Source organism: Ambystoma mexicanum, chromosome 5q, assembly GCF_040938575.1.
Source record: "Ambystoma mexicanum isolate Mex_15411 chromosome 5q, UKY_AmexF1_1, whole genome shotgun sequence".
Lineage (NCBI taxonomy): Eukaryota > Metazoa > Chordata > Amphibia > Caudata > Ambystomatidae > Ambystoma > Ambystoma mexicanum.
The window spans coordinates 810509297-810534053 of NC_090933.1; the positions used below are offsets into that span (position 1 = coordinate 810509297).

General features: G+C 42.4%; 1 protein-coding gene across 4 annotated transcripts in view; it reads left to right on the forward strand.

Annotated features, from left to right (window-relative positions):
* LOC138497684 (carbonic anhydrase 2-like) overlaps nt 1–24757 on the forward strand; it is a 260205-nt gene that overhangs the window by 32483 nt on the left and 202965 nt on the right. For all 4 annotated transcript variants that reach the window (XM_069621296.1, XM_069621297.1, XM_069621295.1 and 1 more), the window contains exon 2: nt 1902–2020. In XM_069621296.1, the coding sequence (XP_069477397.1) occupies nt 1902–2020 (119 nt within the window). The remainder of the gene's footprint in view (nt 1–1901; nt 2021–24757) is intronic.

A 24757-nucleotide genomic window follows, 5' to 3' on the forward strand; every position in this document is an offset into this window, starting at 1 on the left:
CCCATCATGCCCCAAGCCTGCTGCCTCCTCGGCTTCTCGTGGGCTTTTTGCCCTCCTCCTCCTGTTCTGATTAGCTGGGCAACAGTATGTGTACTGAACCTGAGTGCACCGCTTGAACTTCTGTATGTCCTTGTCGAGCATCAACTTCTCCCATCTGGGGGCTGTACGTTTATCCCCACCAGGTTACAGCCCACTGCATTACTCGCTAAGTGTTGGCTTGGGGGGGTCCCAGTTCCAGAGTACCTCCTCCTATCTTTACTACTGCAGCCTTCAAGCACAAAACTGTGCTCTCACTCGGCAACTAGATCTTTCCTCAGATAGGGATAACATGAACACTTGTTGCCGGGCCAGTCTCTCCGGCTTACCCCTGCACTTTGCAGCACTCTGGAGCACCAGGCCCTGGTCCCCACATGCACCCTCCCAGTGCCAGTTCCTTCTCTTTGTCTATTGCCGCCGCTCGTATGATTCCCTGGGGCCCTCGATCTACGCACATTCCGGCCTGGTTTTCTGCGCACGTATTACAGCGCCATGTGTAACCCACCCTCGAGCGGCTCCCAGTGCCTTGATTACCACAGTCCTTTACAGATCAGCGGTGCCGTCACTCTGTGCATGCAGGGCCTTCTGTCTGTCCCCTTCCTGCATTTGCTCTACCCGGTCCACTGTGCTCTTCGACTGCTACGCCGTATGACACCACTGCTGTGCGTACCACAGTATGTTCAGGCTTCTTCCTTTGCACCCCGGTACTCAAGTGGCTGGTCAGGCTGATCTTACCTCCATTGCACCAGGGGCTTTACTCTGTTCTGCCGACGGGCTCCAATCTGCCCCACCACCATGCTGCCCCTTTGGTCCAGAGAGTGAGCCCCTCTAAAGCTGGTGCCCACTTTTATATAGTACAATGGACCAGCTACCAGGATATTTACAGGATATCGGGATCAGGCGCAGAGTTCACTTAAGAGCCACCGTGCTGGTTTGAACTCACGAGTGCCCCCAGCCCCCCGTGTTTATAGTTTTTTTTTATGTTGATGCCGCCTGCTGTTTTTTCCAATTGAATGTTTCCAGTGGACTGCTTCTGGGCCATCTAAACAGGGCTACATTTCTAACTGCAATATTGTGAGCATCGTTTCAATGTATCATGCTTCAAATGACTACTCACTGATTCTTCAGTTTGGCTTTGGGAGCTAGGTAGGAAGCTAGTAGGAATTCTAGCACGTGGAGGATGCTCTGCTTTACTAATTTCGGGATTTGATTATAGTTTTAGCTTTACTGATACTAAAGCTTACATGCCATTTTTTTATATTGGAAGTATGAGAGCATTATATATGAATAAGCATTATGAGTACTAGTACACGTGTAGCTTTAGTACATTCATTTGTATTGTTATCTGATTGACTTTTCACTGAAAAATTTGTGAAACGTTGAAACCATCCGGATGGACATTTGTAGAGTTTAGGATTTTGCCCTGTAAAATTCTCTTAATTTGACTAGCATCTTGTTTTTTTAAAACAAAGTTGATTTTATTGTTGCCTTTATTCTAATTCTGTCTGAAAAGGTTAACAGAGCCGAAAGTGTTAATAATAACTCCAGTAAACCTCAGTAGTGCGTGTGTACACTCTTGCTGGTGTACTGAAAACTGTATACGGACATTTTAATGTAAATGATACACATTATAGGCAGTAAGGCACTGCCAAGCATTGGATGGTTAAAAACAATATAACTATGTGTATGTCCATACACATTTTGATTCTTGGTCTCTTCTGGTTCGCTTTAACTGATTGTGGATTGTATCATATTTGTTTGTTTTTCAAGGTATGCATTCTGTGCTCTGTTAGCCTCCTAGAAAGTTGTCTGCTTTACATAACCATTTAATAATACAAATTAATAACATGATGTCTGAATTGTAGTGCTGAGCGGTGGGCCACTCCCTGGAATCTATAGGCTGAAACAAATGCATATTCACTGGGGTTCCTCGGATGACCATGGTTCGGAGCACACTGTGGATGGAGTACCATTTGCTGCAGAGGTGAGACGTGGGATTACAACAGCTTTTGCAAAACCAATAGGTCTTGCTTTTGTAAATTGTTTTGTTATTGATTGTGATATTGTTTATATGCATGCAAGTGTGTGTGTGTGTGTGTGTGTGTACGATCGTGTGTGTGTTTGTTTGGCTGAAGGCACTGTTACTGGATTATTTTTTTGCAGCATTCCTTTAACCATTTAATTTACCATGGGATTACAAAATAGGTAGGTTCATGGGGTTCTCCCACATGAAGAGAAAGACACAACAAGGGAGTGGGTGATAGCATGCATGAAGGACAATGGATGCAGAAGGAATAGTGACATACAAGTACATAATAAGAACAAATCCGTGCTAAAATGACCCTGCTGACCCCCATATATGTGTGCATCTGTGGCTGTGTTAGTGCTTGGGCGGATAGGGGTGTGTGTGCTTGCGCTTGTGTTAAAGTGTTATTGAGTAGACATACAAGAATGTTTGAGTCTCGTTGTCTGGTTGCGTTTTTGGTTATATGGGTGGCTGTGCTCTTGTTTCTGTGCTTGTGTGGATGAATTTATGTATTTATTTATTTACTTGATAATCTATTGTACCCCCACACCACTAACAACTGTATCAGAGCACAAAGGATAAAGTGGGTGAGGAAAGGAAATGAGGAAGGAGTATACCAAAGGAGGCTAAGAAGAGGAGCTTTCACAACAAAACTGCCTCTGTATTTGCTGGCAGACAGAGATGAAAAGGATTACATGTATGACTTCACACCATACATGTTCTGAAATCAGTGGCAGGTAGCAGGCTCTGAGTTCTAAGTAAATGAATAAACAAAACCTTCTCAATGAAGACATGACAAAACAGGCAATGCTTCTGGCCCTTACCATATTTAAAGTGAACCATTAGGCCCTTTTAAATGGGTACTCTGTCATTAGATGGATGGGGATGCAGAATACCTCTTACAACAATAATAAGACCGACTCAGGAAGTTGGCAAAAGTAAACTGTTTTATTCTTAATTGTCTAAAACAGGGAGTACAACAGACATCAACGAACATTTCACAGCATAATCGCAATGCCTCCCATAAAAAATTACACTTTTATCGTAAAAACTCATACGCGACATCATACTAAGTGGTAAACTAAGAAAACTTATTTAGGAATGTGGTTGGTCTACGGGAAACATCTAAGTATACTTTCTGTAGGGGATTGGATTGTTATTGGGTCTCTATAGTGAGGTGGACAACTTATGCCCACCCCTTCTGCAAGTCATCCTCAATATCTGTTAGATACAGGATACACCATTGGCTCTCAAACTATAGGGCTCTTCAATACATGGCCCCCTATAATTGGTTGGCATGCTTGTACCCGTCTGGAATATTTGACTCGCTTGCAGCACGCAAGCTGGTACCCCATGTTCTGGTGGGTGAACTTGACCATGCCTCCCCACCCAATTAGCCCATCATCCATCATCACTCATGCCTTCTGCCATTTGAATTGTTTTTGAACTTGGCCTTGCAAAGTAATCACTGCTCCTGAGAATAGAAGAGAGTGGGAGCACGTTCTTATCTTCAAGTCTTGGTGCTGCTTGCTCATGTTCCATTTCCATCTACCCCATGTGACAGGAGACCGTGTTTAGCTCCTTCTTCGCATTTAATGATATTACATGAATAAAACTTAGCACTCATTGGGCCTCATTACACGGAAGGCGGTAACCATGGCACTATTAGTGCCATGGTTGCCGCCAATATTTTACTGAGTCCGCCATGGTGAATGGCGGAATTACCGCCCCATTCCAAGGTGTGTGGGGGCGGTAATTCCCCATTCACCATGGCACTTCCCCATTCCCAATTTTGCCCCCATAGGGCTCAATGGAAATGGGGAAGGCGGTAATTATGGTACCGCAAATTGCAGTACCGTAATTACCTTCAGAGTCCCTTTGTGGGTCCCGTACTTAACGCTGGTAAAACCAGCCATTAAGGTAGGGACCCACAAAGGACCTCGTAGTAAGGCGGTAAGGGATTACCGATACCCTTACCGGTACCAGTATATCCCTTACCGCCATCCGTGTAATGAGGCCCATAGTGTGTTTCCATTGCACCTTAACAAGAGCTTGCTTCACTTCTCATGTTCTTTGTATCTCCTTGAATAGATAACCAGTTTTTGGCTGCCCCAACCCTTGACACTGGGCCAGATAGCTTCTTGATCCTTCCTCAATTTTCAGCTGTTTTCTCTGCTGCACCACATCTTCAGCCCTTCTCTTTCACGGGTCCTGCTTACTAAAGTTGCAACATGGAATATCCAGATTCTATACACTTATATATATTGGCGGCACCGCCTGCAGTCTATTCACTACGTATAGCCAGCATTCATGATTACTTAGTCTACTTGAGTTGCATCATCTGCACAGTTATAAAATGACTTATATTTTCTTCAGTGTTCTTCGTACGTGCAATCTTCATTCCGCACATGAAAGGTTACTCTATTCTTTATTTTGTCATCAGATTCCATAAGGTCTATACATTCTCGTCTTTGACCATCCTTCTTAGTGCATTTGTCTTCAACTCATGTGATGTCACCCACCTTCTCTTCGTTTTACACATCTTCAGGGATCTCTCTTAAGAGACTGTCATCTCTCCGCGGGTACATTTTATAGGGCTTTCTCAATGCATACCTTTTTTCGAAAGATCTTTCGCGGTATAGGTATCATTATCAGTGTTGTGCATGTCGCAATTTCCGGCTTCCAAAATATAGGCAGATTAGGGGACGGGACTTCCGGTAGAGGCATTTGGCTCCTCCTCTACAAAAGTGATCTTGCTGAAAACCAAATGGTATGCCCAGTTTGTTTCAAGCACCCAGCTGACTGACACCCAGTCATTTGGAACCAATCTGTTTGCGATTAGCGAATCGATGTGATCACTGTGCCACCCATAATGTCGACCATTATGAAGCAGCGATTACATAGATTACTGTGCCCTGCATCTCCCGCAACCACCTACCCCCTACTAATTAACCTTTTCAACGGCACAACGTGAAGTGTGCCACTGTCTCCCCCCGACCCTGCAGCATCAGTTCTCGCCCACTAACGTGGGTCTGAACTGACGTTGCAGGGTCCTTTTTTCTTTTTTTTCTTTATTGTCCCCCTCTCACATCTAATGGAAGCAGGGGACACCGCCACAACACCTGACCCCCACTACACCAACAAAAGGGAGCAGGGGACACTCCTGCAACCCCTGCTCCCATAAGTCATTGAAGTGGGGGTCGGCATTTTATTACCGTGCAAAGGCTCGGGAATGAAAGGGTCGAAATTTCCGGACAAACTTTTAGTATTGTTTCGTGATTAGCTTGAATGTAACCTTCTTTCAAATGCAGGTTGCAAGTTGTGTGTAGGTATTGTGACAAAGCCCCTGCCAGGATCTGGAGACATCTAGTCGGTTCACCACGGGGGCCGGGTACATGACCAAACCTGTGAATAGTGGGCTTGGGATCAGTATGGGGGATGATCACCTGATCTCCACACTTCATTCCCCTCTCAGGAGGGCACAGTTACATCATGCGAAGTAGACATACTGTCCCTTTCAGGGTAACAACTCCCAAAGAGGTGCATCTTATGGATTTTGCAGCAGGAGCGTTTATTAAAACTGCCCTGGTAACAGAACTGAACACTGCAATTGAGGTAAAGCATGCAGCAAAGAGAAAACATCCCCTTGAAATCCATAGCTAACACTCAGCCTGACACACGATGAAAATTACAGTTTCCTCCAGCACTGACTCAGTGTCAATCCTTCATCCCCAGGGCCCTGTTCTTCACCTTTTTCCCTAAGGCCCCTTAACCATATGGGGGCTAGTGCCCATTATACAATGCCTCTTGGTAGAAAGGGGGCTGTGGGACCAGCTAGTTAGGGCCTGAAGGTTTAGGCATAGAAGGGACCCCTGGTGACCTCCTACATTCATGAAGGGACCAGAAGTATATTTCATCCTCGTGTTAGCTTAGGTCTTGGGAATCCCAGCTGCCCTATTGTGGTATTGGCCTATATAAACCACTCCCAGCAGATGCATGTTGCTCAGCATTATAGAGTTGCCACTGCTTCCCTGAAATTCATGCTAGCTCCTGCTGCTAATTTCCAGTTTTGGTAGACATCCTCCGGAGGGAACTTCTAAACCTTCACTCCTAAAAGAAGAATAAGAAAGGTTACTTTGAGTATGGTTTTGGAAATGGTAGGGTCTGTTACTAATGCCACTTCTTACGTACATTCCAGAATCAGATCACACCTCTGCCACTTCTTTTATCTGCCCGAAGTCCTGGAAGATCAACAAAAGGGGGAATTAGACTAAATGCACCGATTAGGAAACTGCACAAAAAACATAACAACACTAGGGAAGATGCATTCACATCCTTCCTTCAGAATTAGAACACTGGGCACAGAGACAACAGACAGCCATCTACTGAAGCAACTTGGCATATAGAGATTACAAGAGTGCCCTCACTGAAGCCACTGGTAATATATGGACCCAGAGATTGCCTTGAATTTAACAGCTATACCACACTTGCGGTAGCTGGTATGTCTTAGTCCATCCAGCATCGATAACTGGTTGGGACTATTATCAGCTCCTCACCTGATGCTCGAGGTAGCCGAGTGGATCGGTGGAGGGTGACTGGTAAAAGGGGAGGGAGAGACAATGAGAGGATACAGAGCAGTCTCACTTCTAATTACATAAAGAGCACAGGACAATGGCAAGATTGCAAGACACAAAGCACACACGCAGAGTAGGAGAGTCATGAATGCAATCCACCCCCATTTCTTCCATCAGTCTTCCTCGACATGTATTGCCAGGTAGTAGGCAACTTTGCATGCGTAGCGTAGGAACCACATTGTCCCTGCTGGCTTGCTGGATTTCCAGGTCAGGTGTTACACTTAGCAAGCCTGGTCAGGCATTGGAGGCACACCAGATTTTCTTACAGCACTTGTGCTGTGGGTTCAGTCAGGCATTAAGGAAACATCACATTTCTTAGCGGCATTTGCACAGTGAGTCCCTGCCCACATTGGTGACACACCACTCTCTCACGTAATCTTCTACAGATACAAACACAGATATCACATTCATGTCCATGCAGCATGAACCCAAAGTGCTCTTGAAGGGAAACAGAGGCACATTTAAATATACTTTCACTTTGCCCATCGTCAGATACTTGAGCATGAGACCATGCTCTGTGCCACTGGCAAGCAAAGACCAGACCTAGATAGCCTCGGGTAAAAGAACACACCCAAGCATAGACAGGGTAATCCAGTATTGCCCATATTCCTTTTTAAAGACTTGGTCTGGCCCCAAGATTCCAAGGCACATGCAGGTTAATCAATTAAGCCCAGCCAAATTCAGCCCCGACTCATCCACATACAAAGGTGTAGCATTTTACAGGAAGCCCAACCCTGAGGGAGGAATCACAGAACTATGTATACTCAGAGTCCCAGCGAGTCAGTGCTAGTGTTTGGTGTTTGATATGATTGAAGTAAGTTGGAGAGTGAGGAAGGAGTTTGGGGGGAGAGTGGAGAGAGGGGGTTGGAGTTAAGACGGGAGATAAGACAGAATAAGGTGGTTGGTTGTAGTCACCTGGACGAGGCTGAGTTGAGACAGAAGGAGGCTGTTTGGAGTCATTTGGAGAAGTTTGGATTGAGACTGAACGAGGTCTCTTGGAGTCATCTGGAGGAGGTTAGTTTGAGATCAAAGGAGTTTGCTTGGAGATATTAGGAGGAGGTTGGAGGAAAACATCAGGGGTAAGTGCAGGAGACTAGCAAAATCACAGCTAGCACCTTAATGAAGGCATGAGAGGGCATGTTTGACCTAAGACATAGGTGATACCCAAATCTGCGGGTGCCAAGCCCATGGTGTGACGAGGAATGATCATGAAGGGTGAAAGCATGCTTTTAAGAACACATGTGGAAACTGGAAAGGGAAACCCAGTTGGCTCAATCCCAATGTCAAAGACAAGCTCTACTACTACCTACATCTCAAGGCATAGGCAGTGTGATGTTCTTTTGCTGCTAGTTTTTTTTCCAATGAGTTTTCTTTACAAAACCTTTTCATTGAAAAAACTCATTGAATTGTATGTTTTATATGTTGGCCCATATAAAAAATAAAAAATAAAAACGTAATGAGACTTTGTCTTTGCTTGCCAGTGAGCCACTTTCCCTATTATTTCATCCCTATCCCTAAACAACCCTACCCCTTTTATGAGTTTTTTTGATTAATATTTTTCATTAAAAAAATCATCGAAATAAACCTGGTGGCAAAACAACAGTATTCCCTAGAGACAAGGATGTGGATTGGACTTGAACATATCCCAGCAGCAACCATAGACAAGCAAGGCGAAGCCCAGAGATAGAATAATCAAGATTGGAAGTTATGCAGAAGTAGTTCAAACTGTGTGAACTTTCTAAGGGAAAACTGACACTGTTGAAACTGCTGGAACAATATAATCCTTACACCTTACAGTTCTGAATTTGACCCAGGAGAGAAATAAAATATGCGTTAACGTAAGAATTGTGTTCAGCTTCTTTCTGGACCTGACTTAGCTGTATGACAGAATGCAACATTGCAACCGTTTGCTTAGGTACTTGCAGTCATTGTGCACAGTAGCATCTATGAGCTATGCACAGTATCTTGAGAATAATTATCTTTTATACCAGTAGCAGTGCAAAGGCTTCACAGCAGGCCTTTCCCAAGACCAGATTACCTAACCAAATCAAAACTTCCTCAACATCAGTTTAAGTGGGCCAATATAAACACAATGCCAATGGTTCAGGTGAGATAGCAGTAAGGCTTTATATAGATCCACTCTGGACATAACCAAGTAACAGCTTCAGTGAGTGATAATTCATAACGTGCATACTGCCTACTAAACTAGCTCTTGGGTTTGGTATTCACAGACTACAGGACTGGCAGGATGCTGACTGTTCGCTGACTGGCCCCCAGAGGCTAAAATGTCTACCATCATGGTAGGGACAGTATAACTTTAGAATGGAGTGGAGGAAAGAAACCACTCATCTTAGCAAAGCAAAGTGGGGGCTTGGGAAAGCTGAATTCTACCACAGAGGTAAGAAGAGGCCACTTTATGGAGAGATTTGGGAATCTGGCATAATGTTTTGAAGATCATCTGCTCCATACTTAGGAGCAAGGAGAAAGTAGAGTGGGCATCTGGAAGTATTGCCTTTTGGAGAGGCCAAAAATAAGACACGCAGCTTCATTCTTGATTAATTGCATTTTATTGATGAAGGTTGCAAGAATAATCAGGGCTCCCACCAAGGTACAATGAAGATTGACAGGGACACATTGGAGAGTGCATTTCAGTTTTCATGGCTGGGAGTATATCCTGTTGGTTCTAAGGATGTGGGGAAGAAGAAATATTGCCCGTTGCATCCAGAAGCCATGGTTACAGATGGGGTCTGAAGAGGATAAGATAGGATCCCGAATGGAGGGCAAGCAGAGAAAAGGTTCCAAAGAACATCATTGTGGTCCTTGCCTGTTTAAGATGGAGTGAGATTTTCATTATACACGTTTCTATACCATAGGGCCATTTCACTGGAATGTTAGGGAGAATTCTCCAGAATGGCTAATTTCCTTTACCTGTTGAGTCCCTCAGCAGCTTTGCTGGATTTCTAAGATTTATTTTTTTCACCTGGTAAGAGTGTGAGCCTTTTTTCCCATGCTTACATGTGTTTTTGCTGTGTGTTGTACATTTTGTGCTCATGGACTATGGAGTCTCACCTACTCCATAGGCATCATCTTTTTACTGTGTGTCACACAGCACCTTCAGTGCAGTGACACAGGGTTGTCTTTTTAGACTTCCCACTCTAAAACTCCATATTCTGGGACTGACTACTGTCTCCCAGAACATCTAAAGTTGCCATTGACTTTACTAGTCCTTCCATAGAGTACTGGAAGGGTTAATAGTTATCCCGTTTTGTCTGTTTCTCATGGAGCATTATTTCGTTCCCCTTTCTCTAAGATTTGGCTGGTGGCAGTGGTGTCTATCATTTTTTATTTTACTGCGAGCTATGAAAATAGCCTCGGTACTGTTAGAGGCTATGGTGGTAGCCTCAAACTCTAACCCGCTGGACCCCTTTTATTTTTATTTGGTTCTGGTTGGGTTTATTCACCATTTCTTTTTGTAAAGTTCTTTCTTGTGTTTTACTCTGCACGCCAAACCAGGTTTGGTTCCTTTGTTCGCAGTCCTTTGGCGGGCTTCTGCACAGAAGCCTTCCTTAGGCGTCTGAGTGTCTGGGTGGACAGGGTGTGAGGGAGGGGTTTGAGGCCCTCTGCACAGGGTCTCCTTGGAGACCCAAGTCGCACTCTAGTTTGATTGGCTAGGTGGCTTTCCTACTTGGACAGCCACACTGCTGTGTGATTGACAGCCAGGCTGTGTGAATGGGGGAAAACTGCTTAAAAGCAGGTCTCTGGGACTTGGAAGTCAGAGTCGCCACTTGAACGAGAGAACCAACGAGGAGCTGAAGGAAGACGACTGCTGCAACTACTGGACACCCGGTGAAGCTCTGCTGCCGGTACAAATCGCCTGAAATTTCAACGACAGAGGAGAGTCTTCTCCCCTTGAGCCTGGTGGGACCAACCAGCTCACAAAGTCCCTGGACCTCCTCTTCAGCCTGGTCGAATTTGTTGTGCTACAGGAAACCGGATAGCCAGTGAGAGAGAGTCCCTTTGTGCATTTAAGAAGCACACCTTTTATTAGATGCTTTGCTCTGCTGCTGGCTTCTTCCCTGCGCAGTGCAGGACCCTCCAGTCTTCCTCCTTCTTGTCACCATGATAGTCAGTTCAAGAACCATGACTGTGGAGGAGTCCATGCCGAGGGACTCAAGCTGAACCACGGATGTAAGTAAAGCATTTAAAGTGGAAAATATAGGGGGAAGGACTAGATTGTAAATATATGTATATAAGTAGCAGGATTTATGGGGATTAGAAAGAGAAGAAATAGATACCTTGATTCCTGGTTCCAAAAGGGGCAGAAGGGTATGCACTAAAACTCCAAATAGGGGTATTATTTAAGGATTCCTGAGGCACGGCCAAAAAGAAGAGTGCGTGTCAAACATCATTAGATGAGGTATATTTACTAAAGATAGTAAAGGAAGGCGTGCACAAAAAATGAAAAGTGTACATGTGTAAGGCGTTATAAATATGTCAGTATACATTTTTATTGTGTTTAAATTAGGATATATAAAACAATAGTAAGCAATTAAGGAAATTATCAGATTTTTAAATCAAGAGATTGATCTCAATCAGGAGGATAGAAATTAAAGGAGAAAAATAAATAAACAAGAGATTCTTAAAGTATCAATAATAAAACAACGAGACAGCAAAAATGGATAGAAAGTGTAAATGAAGGAATACAAATTACATTGTTGCATAGATTTTTTAAATTGGTTAACAATTTGGGTTTCTGGTAATGGGCGGTGATTGATGGTGCCTGCTCAAATTAATCAGTGTGGTATATTTGATAAAGTGAATAAAACAATAAAAGATTTGGCAAGTATTGGCAGTCGAAATCGACTTGTCACCATGGGTGACACTCCCTTTTTACACCTATGCAGGACACTGCCAATATATACTTATAAAATAAGGAAGCACAACACGGAGTGGGTGAAGGGCACAACTAATCACACACTAAAGCTGTGGCCCCAAGTAGGTTTGTTGTCAAAAACAGTATTGCAACACATGACAACACACCTGCATGCTACATATAAGGGGGAAGAAGTTGCAGAAAAGGTTGACCGTTTTAGAGTTGTGAAAGATGTACCAGAGCAAGAAAGAAGATCCGCCTGAGAAGGAGTGGATGCTTAATCAGCATAAAGGGGGGGATATAACACCTTTGGCTCCCCTTTCCACTTCTGAGAACAAAAGCGTAGACACTGAGAACCAGGGATTTTATCCTATAAAAGAATTGAAATCCACGGCAGGGTATGTTAATCTGACAGATATTATTAAAACTAGATTACAAGGGCATTAATGGAGTTAGAGAAAGGGAAGAAAGAAAAGAGCAGGAAAAGAAAGAGAAAAAGAGAAAGCATACAAGGAAGAGAAGGAAATAGAGAGGAAGTGAAAGGAAGTGAAAGGAAGAATGAAGGAGGTATGAGGCAAGGAAAGAAAAGGAGTGACTAGATGACAAGAACGAGAGGAGATGGAAACACAGCATTGAAAGTAAATAGGTTTCAAAGAAGGCAAAAGGAAGAAGAGATGAGAGAAATGAGGAACAGGGAAGAAGAGATAAACTGGAGTAGGGGACAAAGGGATGACTAAATAGATCATCTTTTCAATAAAGGCATGGTGCATATTGAAGAACGAGAACGAGCAGAAAATGAGAGGGGGTCACAACAGCTCTGCAATGGGCTGCAAGGGATACCAAAAATACAAACATGGCTGTCGTGCATGTACGAAGAAAGCATACCGAAGAGAATTGGGGATTTATATAGGCAAATGAGGGATAAAGAAGGGTATACAAACAAAGAGAATGTCAAAGGATCTTTATTGAGGGAAATTGGAGGCAAGTGTAGAGAAAGGGGTAAAATGCTCAGACTTAGAGGACCCTAAAGAAAAAACACCAGAACCAACACCATACATTGAGTGACTACTAGCACGATCATGCAGTGCAGGAGATATACCCCTGCTTTATCTAAGCAGATTAAGGTCACTGTCAGGACAGAGTCAAATGGGCAAGACTAGCCCCAACAGGAAAATGAGAAGTATAGGTGGGTATGATTATGGATCAAGATTTACACTATTCCCATAATTAGAGAATGGAGAGTACGACCACAATATATACCGTGGCCACAAATGGACAAGGACAATTTGAAATGCAAATTACCTAGTTTGACTTCAGGTACAGGAAAATTGATAAATGAATTAGAGAGAATGATATCCTCTCTTCCCTGCTAATCATACAGTAGAGTGACTGATGTGCAGGACCCTTATGTATCCTCAGGGCGCCTACCCTCCCACATCTCTCATCCCGGCCACTGTCTATTCACTGCACTTACTTGGCTCTCCCTCCCCAAGGAAGGTTGCACTTACATTCTTCCCTTCTAGCACTTCACCCCAAGCACTTCTCCATAAGCACCACAGCACCTATCTCTTACTTTCTCCGCCCTGCACTTGCACGTTCTGAACACTCACAAGGCATAGTAGGTTTGTCTCCCCCGTCCGTTAGTCTTACTATTTGTTTCATACTATTAATTCAATTATTTATCTAAGTTGTAATTTATTGTCTACCTCCCCTGTCCCCCCCTGTCACCCTGTGGATGCTTTGAAACAGTTTTGCTAATTGTATAAGCGCCTAACAAATTACCAATACATATATAAATACATTGAAGACATAAAAGGCCTGCTAGCAGTTATTATAGGGGAGAGAGCTGATGACATTTGCAAATGAGCAGGGTATGTGGGTGTGACTGCACAGAACATGACACACAATGGAGCGCCATTTAATAATAGCAGAGCAGATATATGGCGGGCTCTCAGAGTCCAATATCCCGATACATGGGTGCAACGAGGATGAAGATCCTGTTGCCTTTATTCAAGATATTCAAGAGCAATGACATCTCGAAATGAGAGAACCACAGGATAAAACTGTGGTATTATTTGACCACATTTCATGTCAGGGACTGCCCGAGCGAGTGCAACAGCAGATGAAGAAACAGGGACGGATGGAAGCAAAGCCATGGCCAGAAATACAATTGACTGTCATGCATCATTGCCGATTGTTACAGGAGAAGAATAAGAAGAAAGCTGAGAGTGGAAAACAGGAGGAAGCAAACTTAGTTCGGAAAATTTTTTCAAAACTAGCTCTAGCGGGAGCAGTATTGACAAATGGTGAAGGGGTGATGACATAAGAGATGTGACCAGCGCAGCAAAGCAATGTACTTTACCCTATGGATCAGACTGGGTAAAATTTCTGGCATAGAGGGAGAGGAAACAGACCTGTGGGAGGATGAAGTGGAATTCAAAATCCTGAGGGAGGAGGAGGATTTCATGGCAGACTGCCGCAACAATGTTGGAATTTTGGGAGGATGGGACATAATAATGTGTAGAAGTAGAGGGGGCATGCGGCAAAACTGGCAAACTCCAAAAGGAGGGAGTATTATGCCCAAGACCACACGCAGAATTAGACATGTGCGCCGGAAACACAGCAACCACAGCAAGCTCCATTACAAATGCAACCACCACAAGGAAAACCATAGCAAGTGCCTATGCAAACACAACAGATACAGACCCAGCAAGTGCAGACACAAGAGGCCATAATACCACAATGGAATGCGAACACAGGAGTCCCGCAAACACCCACACCTAAAATAGGGAGTGTGACTGTGGTGGGAAAAAACCCTTTCACAGGTACAGGGATGCATTTATATCCACAGTAGGATAGCCCACAGAGTGACCTGATGTGTTCAGTACTATCAGTGACATCCGACCCTCAAGAGGATCCAAGGGTAAAGGTAACGATAGGAGGCAAGACATTTTTGTTCCTGATAGACATTGGAGCAACTCATTCCTGTATGCATGAGGGAAAATACCCAATTTCAGGCATTGCCATGAATGCCCAGGGATTCTCTGGGGCAATGAGCTTAGTTCCTTTTACAGACAAATTACCAATCTCTATATAAGAACATGATGTGCTTATGCCATTATTATATTCTTTTAGGACACCAGTGAACATATTAGGGTGCAACTTGATTACTTAACTTAACATGGCTATATCTTTTACTGATGATAGTATAGTGTGCACCACTACAGGAATACATTATATGAATCTGAGAGAATTTGTATGAGCCTTTACAGGCCAGAAGGCATTATGAGGAGTCCCTTGAGATCCAGAAGTATGTTTGTATGGAGTGACCATTAATTATTATAATAATTATAATTGTTCTTTTCTAACATGCGTTATACCAGATATTGGTTTCTAAGCACAGGATTGGGATTCAAGCCTGTGTTGTGCTGCGTTGTCTTGCTTCCAAGACAAATGCATTGCCCTTGCGCTATACCCCTTCACCTCATGGTTACCCAAGATGGTAGGTAAAATATTGAGAATGCCTGAAGAGTTTTTGTTTAGATCAGAAATACCTATGGATGATGAAGGACAGGTTATCCCCATAGAGTTGGAAGCCGCAGTTGTCTGAGAGGAAAGGGTGGCTGATCATGGCATATATGACAAGGGAGGAGAATGGAGAGCAGTAATATCCCTCACTGAAGGATATCGGTTAACAGACTTGACAGACGAGGAGCTTTTTAGGGATGATTACTCAGATGATGAATTAGTATTTTTGCATAAGTCTCACTTCTTGGATTAAAGTAGAGAATAGGGAGATACCACAGAGAATGGCAATGGTAAGAAACCATACTTTTTCCAGGAAGATTCAGAGAGAGTGCCAATTATTTTATGGACTACTAGTCCATATGACGTGGGCATATTGAAAGGAGTAAGAACAGTTAAAATCAAGCTTAAACCAGGAGCAATCTTGCCACAAGAAAGGAATATCCTATGTCCAGTGAAGCGGCTGAAGGTATATTAGAGACTATTTTTCATTTAATGTAGTAGGGAATATTGGTGCCATCTGAGTCTCCATGTAACACGGCTGTGTATCCAGTGAAAACTGAGGGGTCATAGAGATTTATTCAGGATCTGTACCCCTGAACAATATTGCTGAAGCAGAGTTTCCTTTATTTCCAAATCCCGCTACAATATTATGCAACATCCCATCTAAGGCCAAATATTTGACGTTATAGATTTTAAAAAACTCGTTATTCTCAATTCCCCTTCGCGAGAACTCATACGATTTGACTTCATTTTCATAAAGAAATACATGCCTGAAACATACTGGTTTGCCTCAGGAGTACTGTGTGTACCCCTCAATCTTTAACCAAGTCTAGATGGACCTAGGTAATGTACAGCTTGGGAGTGCAATAATTCAGTATGTAGATCATATATTAGTATGTAGTGAGACAGAATAGAGATGCAAAGAGGACTCAATTCGACTCATCACCATACTAGCACAGAAGGGATACCAAGTACAATACTTTCAGGAAGAGGTCCTGTATATAGGACAGTTGTTCTCTCAAGAAGGGACACAAGTGACACCTGAAAGAGCAGAAGAAATTATGAAGACTTTAGAACCTAAAACAGTGAGGGAAATGAAACCATTATATTCATTGAACCACTTTTAAAACGACTTAAAGAAGCGCAGGTAGTCAAAAGTAAAATAACATGGACAGATAAAATGACTGAAGGATTTGAAGAATTAAAAATGGTGATCCCTGTGCTAGGAATTCCAGGCTATCATGAAGAATTGTACCTATTTTCTTATTCATCCGGAGAAGTTATGACATCAGTCCTCACACAAAAATGACATTATGACATGGACACAAACCATTGGCTTACTATAGTGGGATTTTAGATCCTGTAATGAAAAGGTGTTACTCTTGTGAACAAGCATTAGCTGCTACTGCATTTCCTATTAAAAAAGTCTCAAGTATTTCAATGGGGTTTTCAGTGACATTATCTGTTGAGCACACATTGTTTGCTATTCTAGAAAAGCCCAAAAGTACATTGTCAACACAAAGAGCATCATCATACTAGGTCATTATGTTGATCACAATTGTTAGATGCAGAATAGTAAACCCAGCAACATTCATGTGACATTCAGCAACATTATCCAAAAGGCGTCCCTATTGGATAAACTTATTAAAGCACTAAGTCTTCCATTGGATATCGCAGTCGTGAAATGGGCAGCCCACGCTAAAAGAACAGAAATGAATTCTCGCAGTAAGGAAGATGCAAATTTAGAATCCAAAAAGGCACCATATTACCAAAACATTTCTGATTTTGAAGTAAAAAGTGTTCAACAGATGACAGGAAGGTGTATGCACTTCAAATAAAAATACATTTTTACATCTTCTTAAGACAATTCATGCAAAGTTTCCTTTGCCTGAAAAAGCACCCATACTGGGTAAGAGTACAGCTACACTAAGAAAATAGCTGCAAAACAACTAAGCAAAAAAGGACATCACTTATCACGTCCTGCCTTGCTTCTTTCATTACCCATGGTGGGGTTCTTAATACAAAAAATAAAAAAAATGTTTCTTTTTATTTGAAGTGCAAGCCACACTGAGCTGAGAATGAGAATAAAGCTACATAATTCATCAGCAATGGTTTGGCTATGCACACTTTTTATGTGAATCCTGTATGATTTTTGTAGAATAGTGCAAGATAGGGCCAGCCTCTCTCCCTATCCCCTAACCCTAGATAAGCGGCTCGTCAGCGCATTCTAAGGATAGTAAAATCACAAGGGCTAAGGAAGAAATGTTGGAGGGCAATTTTAGTTATAGGCTACATACTCGTAGAAGTGCCTTAATGACTCTATTAATTGATTACTGACCTCTGACTAGTGTGTGATACATGTATTGGGAATTTCACAGGAATACTCCCCGTTTTTCGAGTCCAATTAGTGTGTTTTTGACCATATACCACAGACAGAAGGCACCACCTGTGAGAATATAAAGAAGAGTTTGCTGGCACACCCAGGGATGAAGTTTTATTACCCAAAGGATCATAAGAACTATATTGGTCGTTAGGTATTCAGTCATGTTAACCGACTGGAACATTCTGTCACATGACCTGGAGTGTGGATGAACATTTAAAGAATGCAGGTGACCTGAAGAGGGTGACAAAATTATGAATTACAACGAAAGATAAGTATGAAGAGAAGATGAAGAGGATAGAAGAGGAGGAGGTGTTCGAGGACCCGATCAGAGGGGGTAATGTACAGGAGCAGGTAGACATATCATCCATAGCTTCCGCCCCCTCAGCTCCATCATATTGGAACAGCAGAAGAAGAGCCATATGTGGAACACTAGGTATTATCCCAATACCCCATCAAGTCTATGAGAGACAATATGCACTCAGACTACCGTATTGAGGGTGCCCTCACACTGAAAGGGTGGACGGATGTCTGCAGACACCATCAGACATCAAAGAGCTATAAGTGAAATTGGACAAAGCCAGAGTGATATCATGAGGGGAAGACACAAAGATGCACTCAAATGATATGCAAATACTTAAAGAATAAATATGTAACTGAAGTAATAAGAGAAACATGTAATCGAAGACTAAGAAATCATGTGCACTGAAGAAATAAGTGAGGAGGGATCAAGTAAATGTATATATGCAGAAATGCAAGGTATTTGAGAAATATAGAAGGTTGCTGAAGAAGAAAACATAACATGATTAAGGCAGCCATCAGAAAAAGATGGACGTGGATTTATGCTGAAACTAATCTACCTCAGAGACTGACCAGGACTGCAGAGTCAGAAGGCGCTGTAAAAACAGTTTTGTGTGAGGAATACAAAAGAGTCTATTGGCCTGGCATCAAGGATGCCACATCAAGGAATAATTTCAGGGCACAAGGGGAGTCAAGAGGATAGGCAATGTACGTAAGACATGTTTCTCTTAGATTAAGCAATGAAGAAAACATCTGCAAGCGCCAAATATTGGACAGTCATAGATGCGAAAACCCTATGCAAGATGGAGTGAGCAAGAAGAGAAATTGCACCTAGCTTCATTAAATCAAATAGCAATAAATAGAAGGACAAAATGGACAAAATCGTGGTCTCCTCTTACTTGATTCAGAAGTAAAAAACAAGGGCTTTCATTAAGCTCCAGATGAAGATAATAGTGTACCTACACTCTTTTGAATGTCCCAGAAGAGAGAACAGGCTGCAAGGTCAACTATAAAGAAGAAGCCTGGGCATAGAGCCTGACCACTAGAGATGATGGAATAATTGGGCAAGTGGGTAGTAGTCTGACATTGCTCTCTGCACCTGAGTTTGGCTTGCTTGCGTGCTGCTGACTAGTCGAAAGTCCAAGGTTGTGAGAGAATGCCAACCAATCAGAGGTTCTATGTAGCAACATGCTATACAGTGTTTCAAATACCACTCCACTGCTGTTATTCTGCTATAATCTGTATTGTACATATTTAGAGGTGGTTCAAGGCGATCCCACTAGATAAGGGGCATTCAGTGATATTACTAATTCTTACATGATATATAGCTACATATGTTCCCTTAACCAATCCCTCCCTTCAAACTGACAGTAAAGTAGTACTTTGTCAATTTCTTTGAGTCTGACCGGTTATTTGGGTCTGAGATAATTATTGGTAATTCTATCTAGAACATGAGACGCTACAAGGTGCTAGAGCACAGATGGATCGTGAGTTTCTGGGCATGGATGATTAGATGGTGTGCTTGGGGCAGGTGGAGCCAAATTGTTATATAAGGGATGTGTGTGTTCTGCCTCATGCTGCTCTGCATCATTCAGTTAAGTATCTCTCCAAAGCAGTGCCACAAACTGAACTGGACAGTCCAGGTAGCAGTGCCTTACCAACCCTATTTAGGGTAGATAGCAGTTGGGGCTTATATGAACTCACCTGATGAATCAGCCTTTCTGAGATTAAAGAGTGGCACTCCACCTATACTGCACACCGGCACAACATCGTTTGACATAAGAGTAAATCTCCAGAAGGTTAAAACTGTCCCTAGGTAGAAGCACGCTCTGTCCCTTTTAAGGGTTGCTATCCCTAGGCTGGCGGTGGTGCATCGTCTATCTAAAAAGAAAGAGAGCTAAAACTGTGGCTACTTTGAAAGCACTGATTTATTGGACGAAAGAGTTAAAAACATACAGTGGCCCTCATAAACAGATGCAGACCATTGCTTTACAATCATTTTCACATTATGACCATTCCAGAGGGAATGTATACATGGCAAAAGAGTCCTTTTATTCAACACAGAGCAATATGTTCAATAAATGTATAATGGGTACAGTAACTTATCTAAAACAACTTTCTTCCCAACCACAAGAAATGAGCAGTGTCTATGATGCTCAATATACTGACCACTAGGCTGGTATTGTATTAAAAAAGCATATTCCTGTTACTTAGCGGATATCTTAGGCAGAAAGGGGTCAACTGGTTTTGATGAATGTGGTTGTTGGGATCGTCATCTTCAGGACCAACAAGTTGAGCGTGGGTATCATTTCCTTGTGATCCATGTTTAAGGATCAGGCAGCCATCCTGAGACCTTATAGGCAGATGTAGGTGCCTAGTATGCTCGTAAGGACCGGTATCAGTGCTTGCCCAGAAGCGAGCGGTATCCATTCCTGCCCAGATGCGAGCTCTGAGAACATAGCAACCCTCTCTGAATTTGCGTCCTACCAGCAGGATGCTGCAGGATCCATGTCGAGCGGCTTACCTGCTCCTTCACGTGAGACAAGTCCACCATGTCCATGCTGCTTGCTTCTGGGCAAGCACTGATACTTCTCACTTCTGGGCAAGCACTGATACCGCCCGACTACGGGAGTGCCGGTGGGGCACCTGGGTTACCTCTAGCTAAATGCTGGAGGTAAGCCAGGGGCCCTACCGGCCCAAAAAAAACTTGTTTACCGCTACCGAAATTGCCAGTGGCAGTAATGTGGTCAAATCCCCTTATGGAGTCCTAGGGGACTGCATGAATGGGGATTTACACTGTACTGCCGGCACTTTCCGGTAAAGGTAAGTACCAAATGCCGGTATCCTGGTCGATCTACTTGCAGGATACGGGCATAGTCGGAATGAGAACAAATGTTCTGATTTTCTCCTCAGCATGCAAGATCTACCAGCTAAATTTTAATTTGAACACTAAACATGGTGGCATATGTAAAACCAGCTGTCATAAAATTCTTCAAAGAAGTTTCAAATAGGGTCTAGGGAGGGGGCTATAGACTAATTGGTAGTTGAGAGAGTGTCGTGCATTTAGAGAAACTGTACAAGAAAGGAGTGAAAAAGCAAATGTCAGCAAGTGGATTTGTTTCCCTTTTAGATTTTTTTTAAAGATACAAGCGACACCCTCTCCTACTTTTCCAAATCGGGATTATAGAAAAACCCTGAGGCACACATTTGTGAACTATAGTAATGGATGAGTGTGACATGTTCGCATTACAAATAAGAAAGAGTCATAGCCACATTAGCTCTGCTAATTGCTAATTGCTGAAGAGTAAGTCGAGACACTGTGACAGTAAAAAGTGCTGTTTTAATAATGCTTCAGCGCCCAATGAATTGTGGAATCGAAAACAATATGGGCACCAAACTAAGTTTCTTTTCAGTTCTTCTACTGATGGCAGCATAGCTAGCTATGTTCATTTTGATATATGAATAAGACCTGGTCCAAACTAGAATAGGAAACCCTTTAGCCTTTGTCGTCTCATTAATGGTAGGTGACCTATCGGATATGTTGACCCACTCAACGCATTGCCCCACATCACTGTGCTGCATTGGTGCAATAAACAGCAAAATGCCTGCGCTGACTCCTGTGCTCGCCAGCATCTCAAAATTGCGTTTTTACAACCACCAGAAAAATGGCTGCACCACCCTGCCACACACATTTCAGGCAGAGGGGGGCAGAGTACACACTCCAGGAATGTGCCAGTGTGCTCTGCAACATTTAACATGGAATTAAGTAAATAGGCAGCATTGCCTTGCTAAAAAAAAAAAAAAAATCCCTGTTAAAATGAAACTTATTCTCTAAAAGCTGCGTTGAGGCTAATTCCATCCATTCATTTTTAAACCACTGTGATTAAAAAGGCCATGCCATTCCCAGTATAATCCATTGTGTCTCAGCAAAACCGGGCCTAATTCCTGAATGACAGCCCCTGTCAAAAATAACTTTGAAACAGTAAACAAGAACTCTGCTTTTACTTGCATGGGAAAGTGTGCGTATTTCTCCACAATGTATCAAACACCAGCTGTCTTCAAAAGAACTATCTGAGCCTAGTCAGTTTCATATACCAGTGTTCAGATAAAACTCATGCATTCAAATAAAAATGACTTTAGCTGCAAGGACATTATGGAAATCTGAGTGAGCTGCCCAAAACCGAATGAAAGAAAGAAATGTCAGTTTGCACCACGTGTGAAAATAGGCTGCTTACAAAATAAGAAAAAACGAATGCCTGTGTTTTAAAACAGTACACTGGTAAATAAAAGTTTTACTTGTCTTTAGAAATATAAAGCGGTTTGTTACTGGGGATAATATATCACATGTGTTATTTGAAGTAACAGGCTTATTTAATTCCAGATTTAAGGTCAAAAGTGAAAGATGTTAAACCCAGGGTGGCTTGAGATACCAAGTTGAAAAGCAGTTTTCTTGCCAAAAGGGCATCCTCCCAGCAGATCCTGCCAACCCACTGATAATTATAGGGTGGAGCAGACTTTTGTCTTTGTTGGAATTCAGTACAATGTCGCTTCCAAGGAAAGGAAGCCGGGGGTGTCAAAGACCATAAAACTTCATTCAGGCTGAAGCAACCCCCTATCCTGCTTGTAAGGAAATGCCAGTTGGTGTCAGCTGGGAAGAAAAAAATGACTGACAATGACTCCCATTTGTTCTTAAAACTATTTTATAAAGAACTTTAAAAGACTTGTATCTCAGCTGCCAAAATTGGTAAAAATGTGGAATATTCACAGTGTAAAAGTGGAATTCCGGCCAGTATTTTAAAACTTGGTAGAATGTCTTGACACACTCTGGACAGAAATCGTGATATTTGTTGTATTACAAGAAAAGCATCCATGTTGCAAACATAACATTTTGTACATACATCCCTGGGGATAATTCACATCTTTGTACTAAGTTGGGGAATTTTAGGCCACAATTTTCATGTTTAAAATTACCATTATGTATCAGAAAGGCGAAACAAGGGCACATAGACTGGAGGTTTGGACTAATCTGTGCTGCACATTATATGTAACCTGTGTGCATAATTTGCCAAGAGATTGCAAGTAAAGAAATGTAGGTTTTTGACAAAATCAGATTTTAAGTAAATTAAATATGGGAGTGTTGGGACATTGTAAACTTCACCTCACAAACCTGACATAATCCCCTTAGAAATTCAACCAGCAGAGAGCAAGCAAGAATGAACATGTTATTTTTACTATAAATTGTTTTAAACCTTCCATTCATTTTCGAATTGTGTGCTTTTGCTCAATCTATTGCTTATGATTGCTTGTAACTTTCCAGTGTTGCTCCCGTAGATAATTGTACTTATTTAAGGATTTTTGCACACATTGATTGTTTTATTCAGCCATTTCCGAGTGTCATTTTAACATTGCAAGGGTTTCAAATCCGTTTTTATCTCTTGTTCGGGGAGGGAAGGTTGGATTCGAATTTTGTTTCTTATTCCTCATTCCTGCTGATCTGCTGCTTCCTTATATCTATTTAGAATTGATTATTTCTTGGTTGAGTAATATTGCAGGGGAAATACTAACCTGAGTGCTTTCTTTCTAAAAATTCAAAAGTGTCTCTATTCTCTGGTGTTTTCTATATGTGTTGCTAAAGGGTTTATTTAAGTGCATTGCCTACATTCCTATTGTTATTGTCACCATTGGTGATTGCTGCCCCATATATTAAAAAGTGTATGATTTTCTTGAATTTTAAATAAATAAATAAATATTATCTTTACCAACTAGCCTGTTTCCTGGTCCACCGTGACCCAGGGTATTTGAAAAAGGGGTGTGATATGAGTAGTGTATCTCTCAAATATTGAACCTACATATATAGCAAAATAAGCATTTCAGTTGTGCGCTGCATACTAGGCTGAGACCAGGGAGTATCGCCAGATTGAAATACTTAACAGACCCACAGGCTATATTGTCACAGATAATTACAAAATGTGCTTCCTGCAGTACCCAAGGGCTAAATCATCTCCAAGAACCTACAGGTTCAGGTAGATTGACAGAAAATATTTCCATACAAGGCAAAAGGACACAGTGCATATGTAACAGATAGAAGAGGAACATTATACAAATTCTGATAAGAACTTTCACTTTGAGCTTTATTATCTTTGGATATTGATCAAGGGAACTGTTTATTTTTGCCAACAAAATCATTCCTAAATTTTGAGATGAAGCAAGTTCACCTAGATCAACCTGCAGCATACCCAGGGAATGGACAGGAAGTGAGGGAACAGACTTTTTAGTTAGCACCAAGGAGTTGTCTAATGCCTGTTCATAAAGAGCGGTATTCAATTTATCCATCACAAAATAACAACTCGTGTCTCTAAACTGAAATGGGAACCAAAGAGTTCCATGGCCCACAGCCCACCAGGAAGACCAGGCAAAACTATCATCATGTCACTGCTTATGTATCAGAACGGTACATTCCTGAGCTGATTATTCAAAGGTCTCTGTTGCAATGGCCAGGACGGAGGAGGATCCAAAAGAAAACAGCTCCTGCTCATCAGAGACCGATTGGTATTCAACCGGATCTTGTAGAGGTCTCAAATTCGCTTTTGCTAGACTAAATATATGACACATGCGTAAAGTTAATTGAGGTACTATTGGTGAATTGCTATTGCAAACAAACATTGGAATTGGCTGCATTGTATGTTGAACATTGAGAGTTGAGAGTTGGACTGCAGGGCGGCTTGACGTGCTTAGAAGGTGGTTAGGTCTGTTCCTCCATCCTCTAGAAGGATGTTGGTGCCGGGGTTCATAGGACTGAAGGATCGAACCGCTGTGTGGTGCCAGTGCCTGTCCTCGCCATGAGACTTCAGACTTACAGACTTGCAGCTCAGATGGACCTAAACTGTGGGCCTGGGTCATGCCTATGAAGGACGTTTAAGGTTTGAAGCCCTAGTGGTGGTAGTCGTGGAGCGCTAATATCTATTTGTTTTCATTCCTCC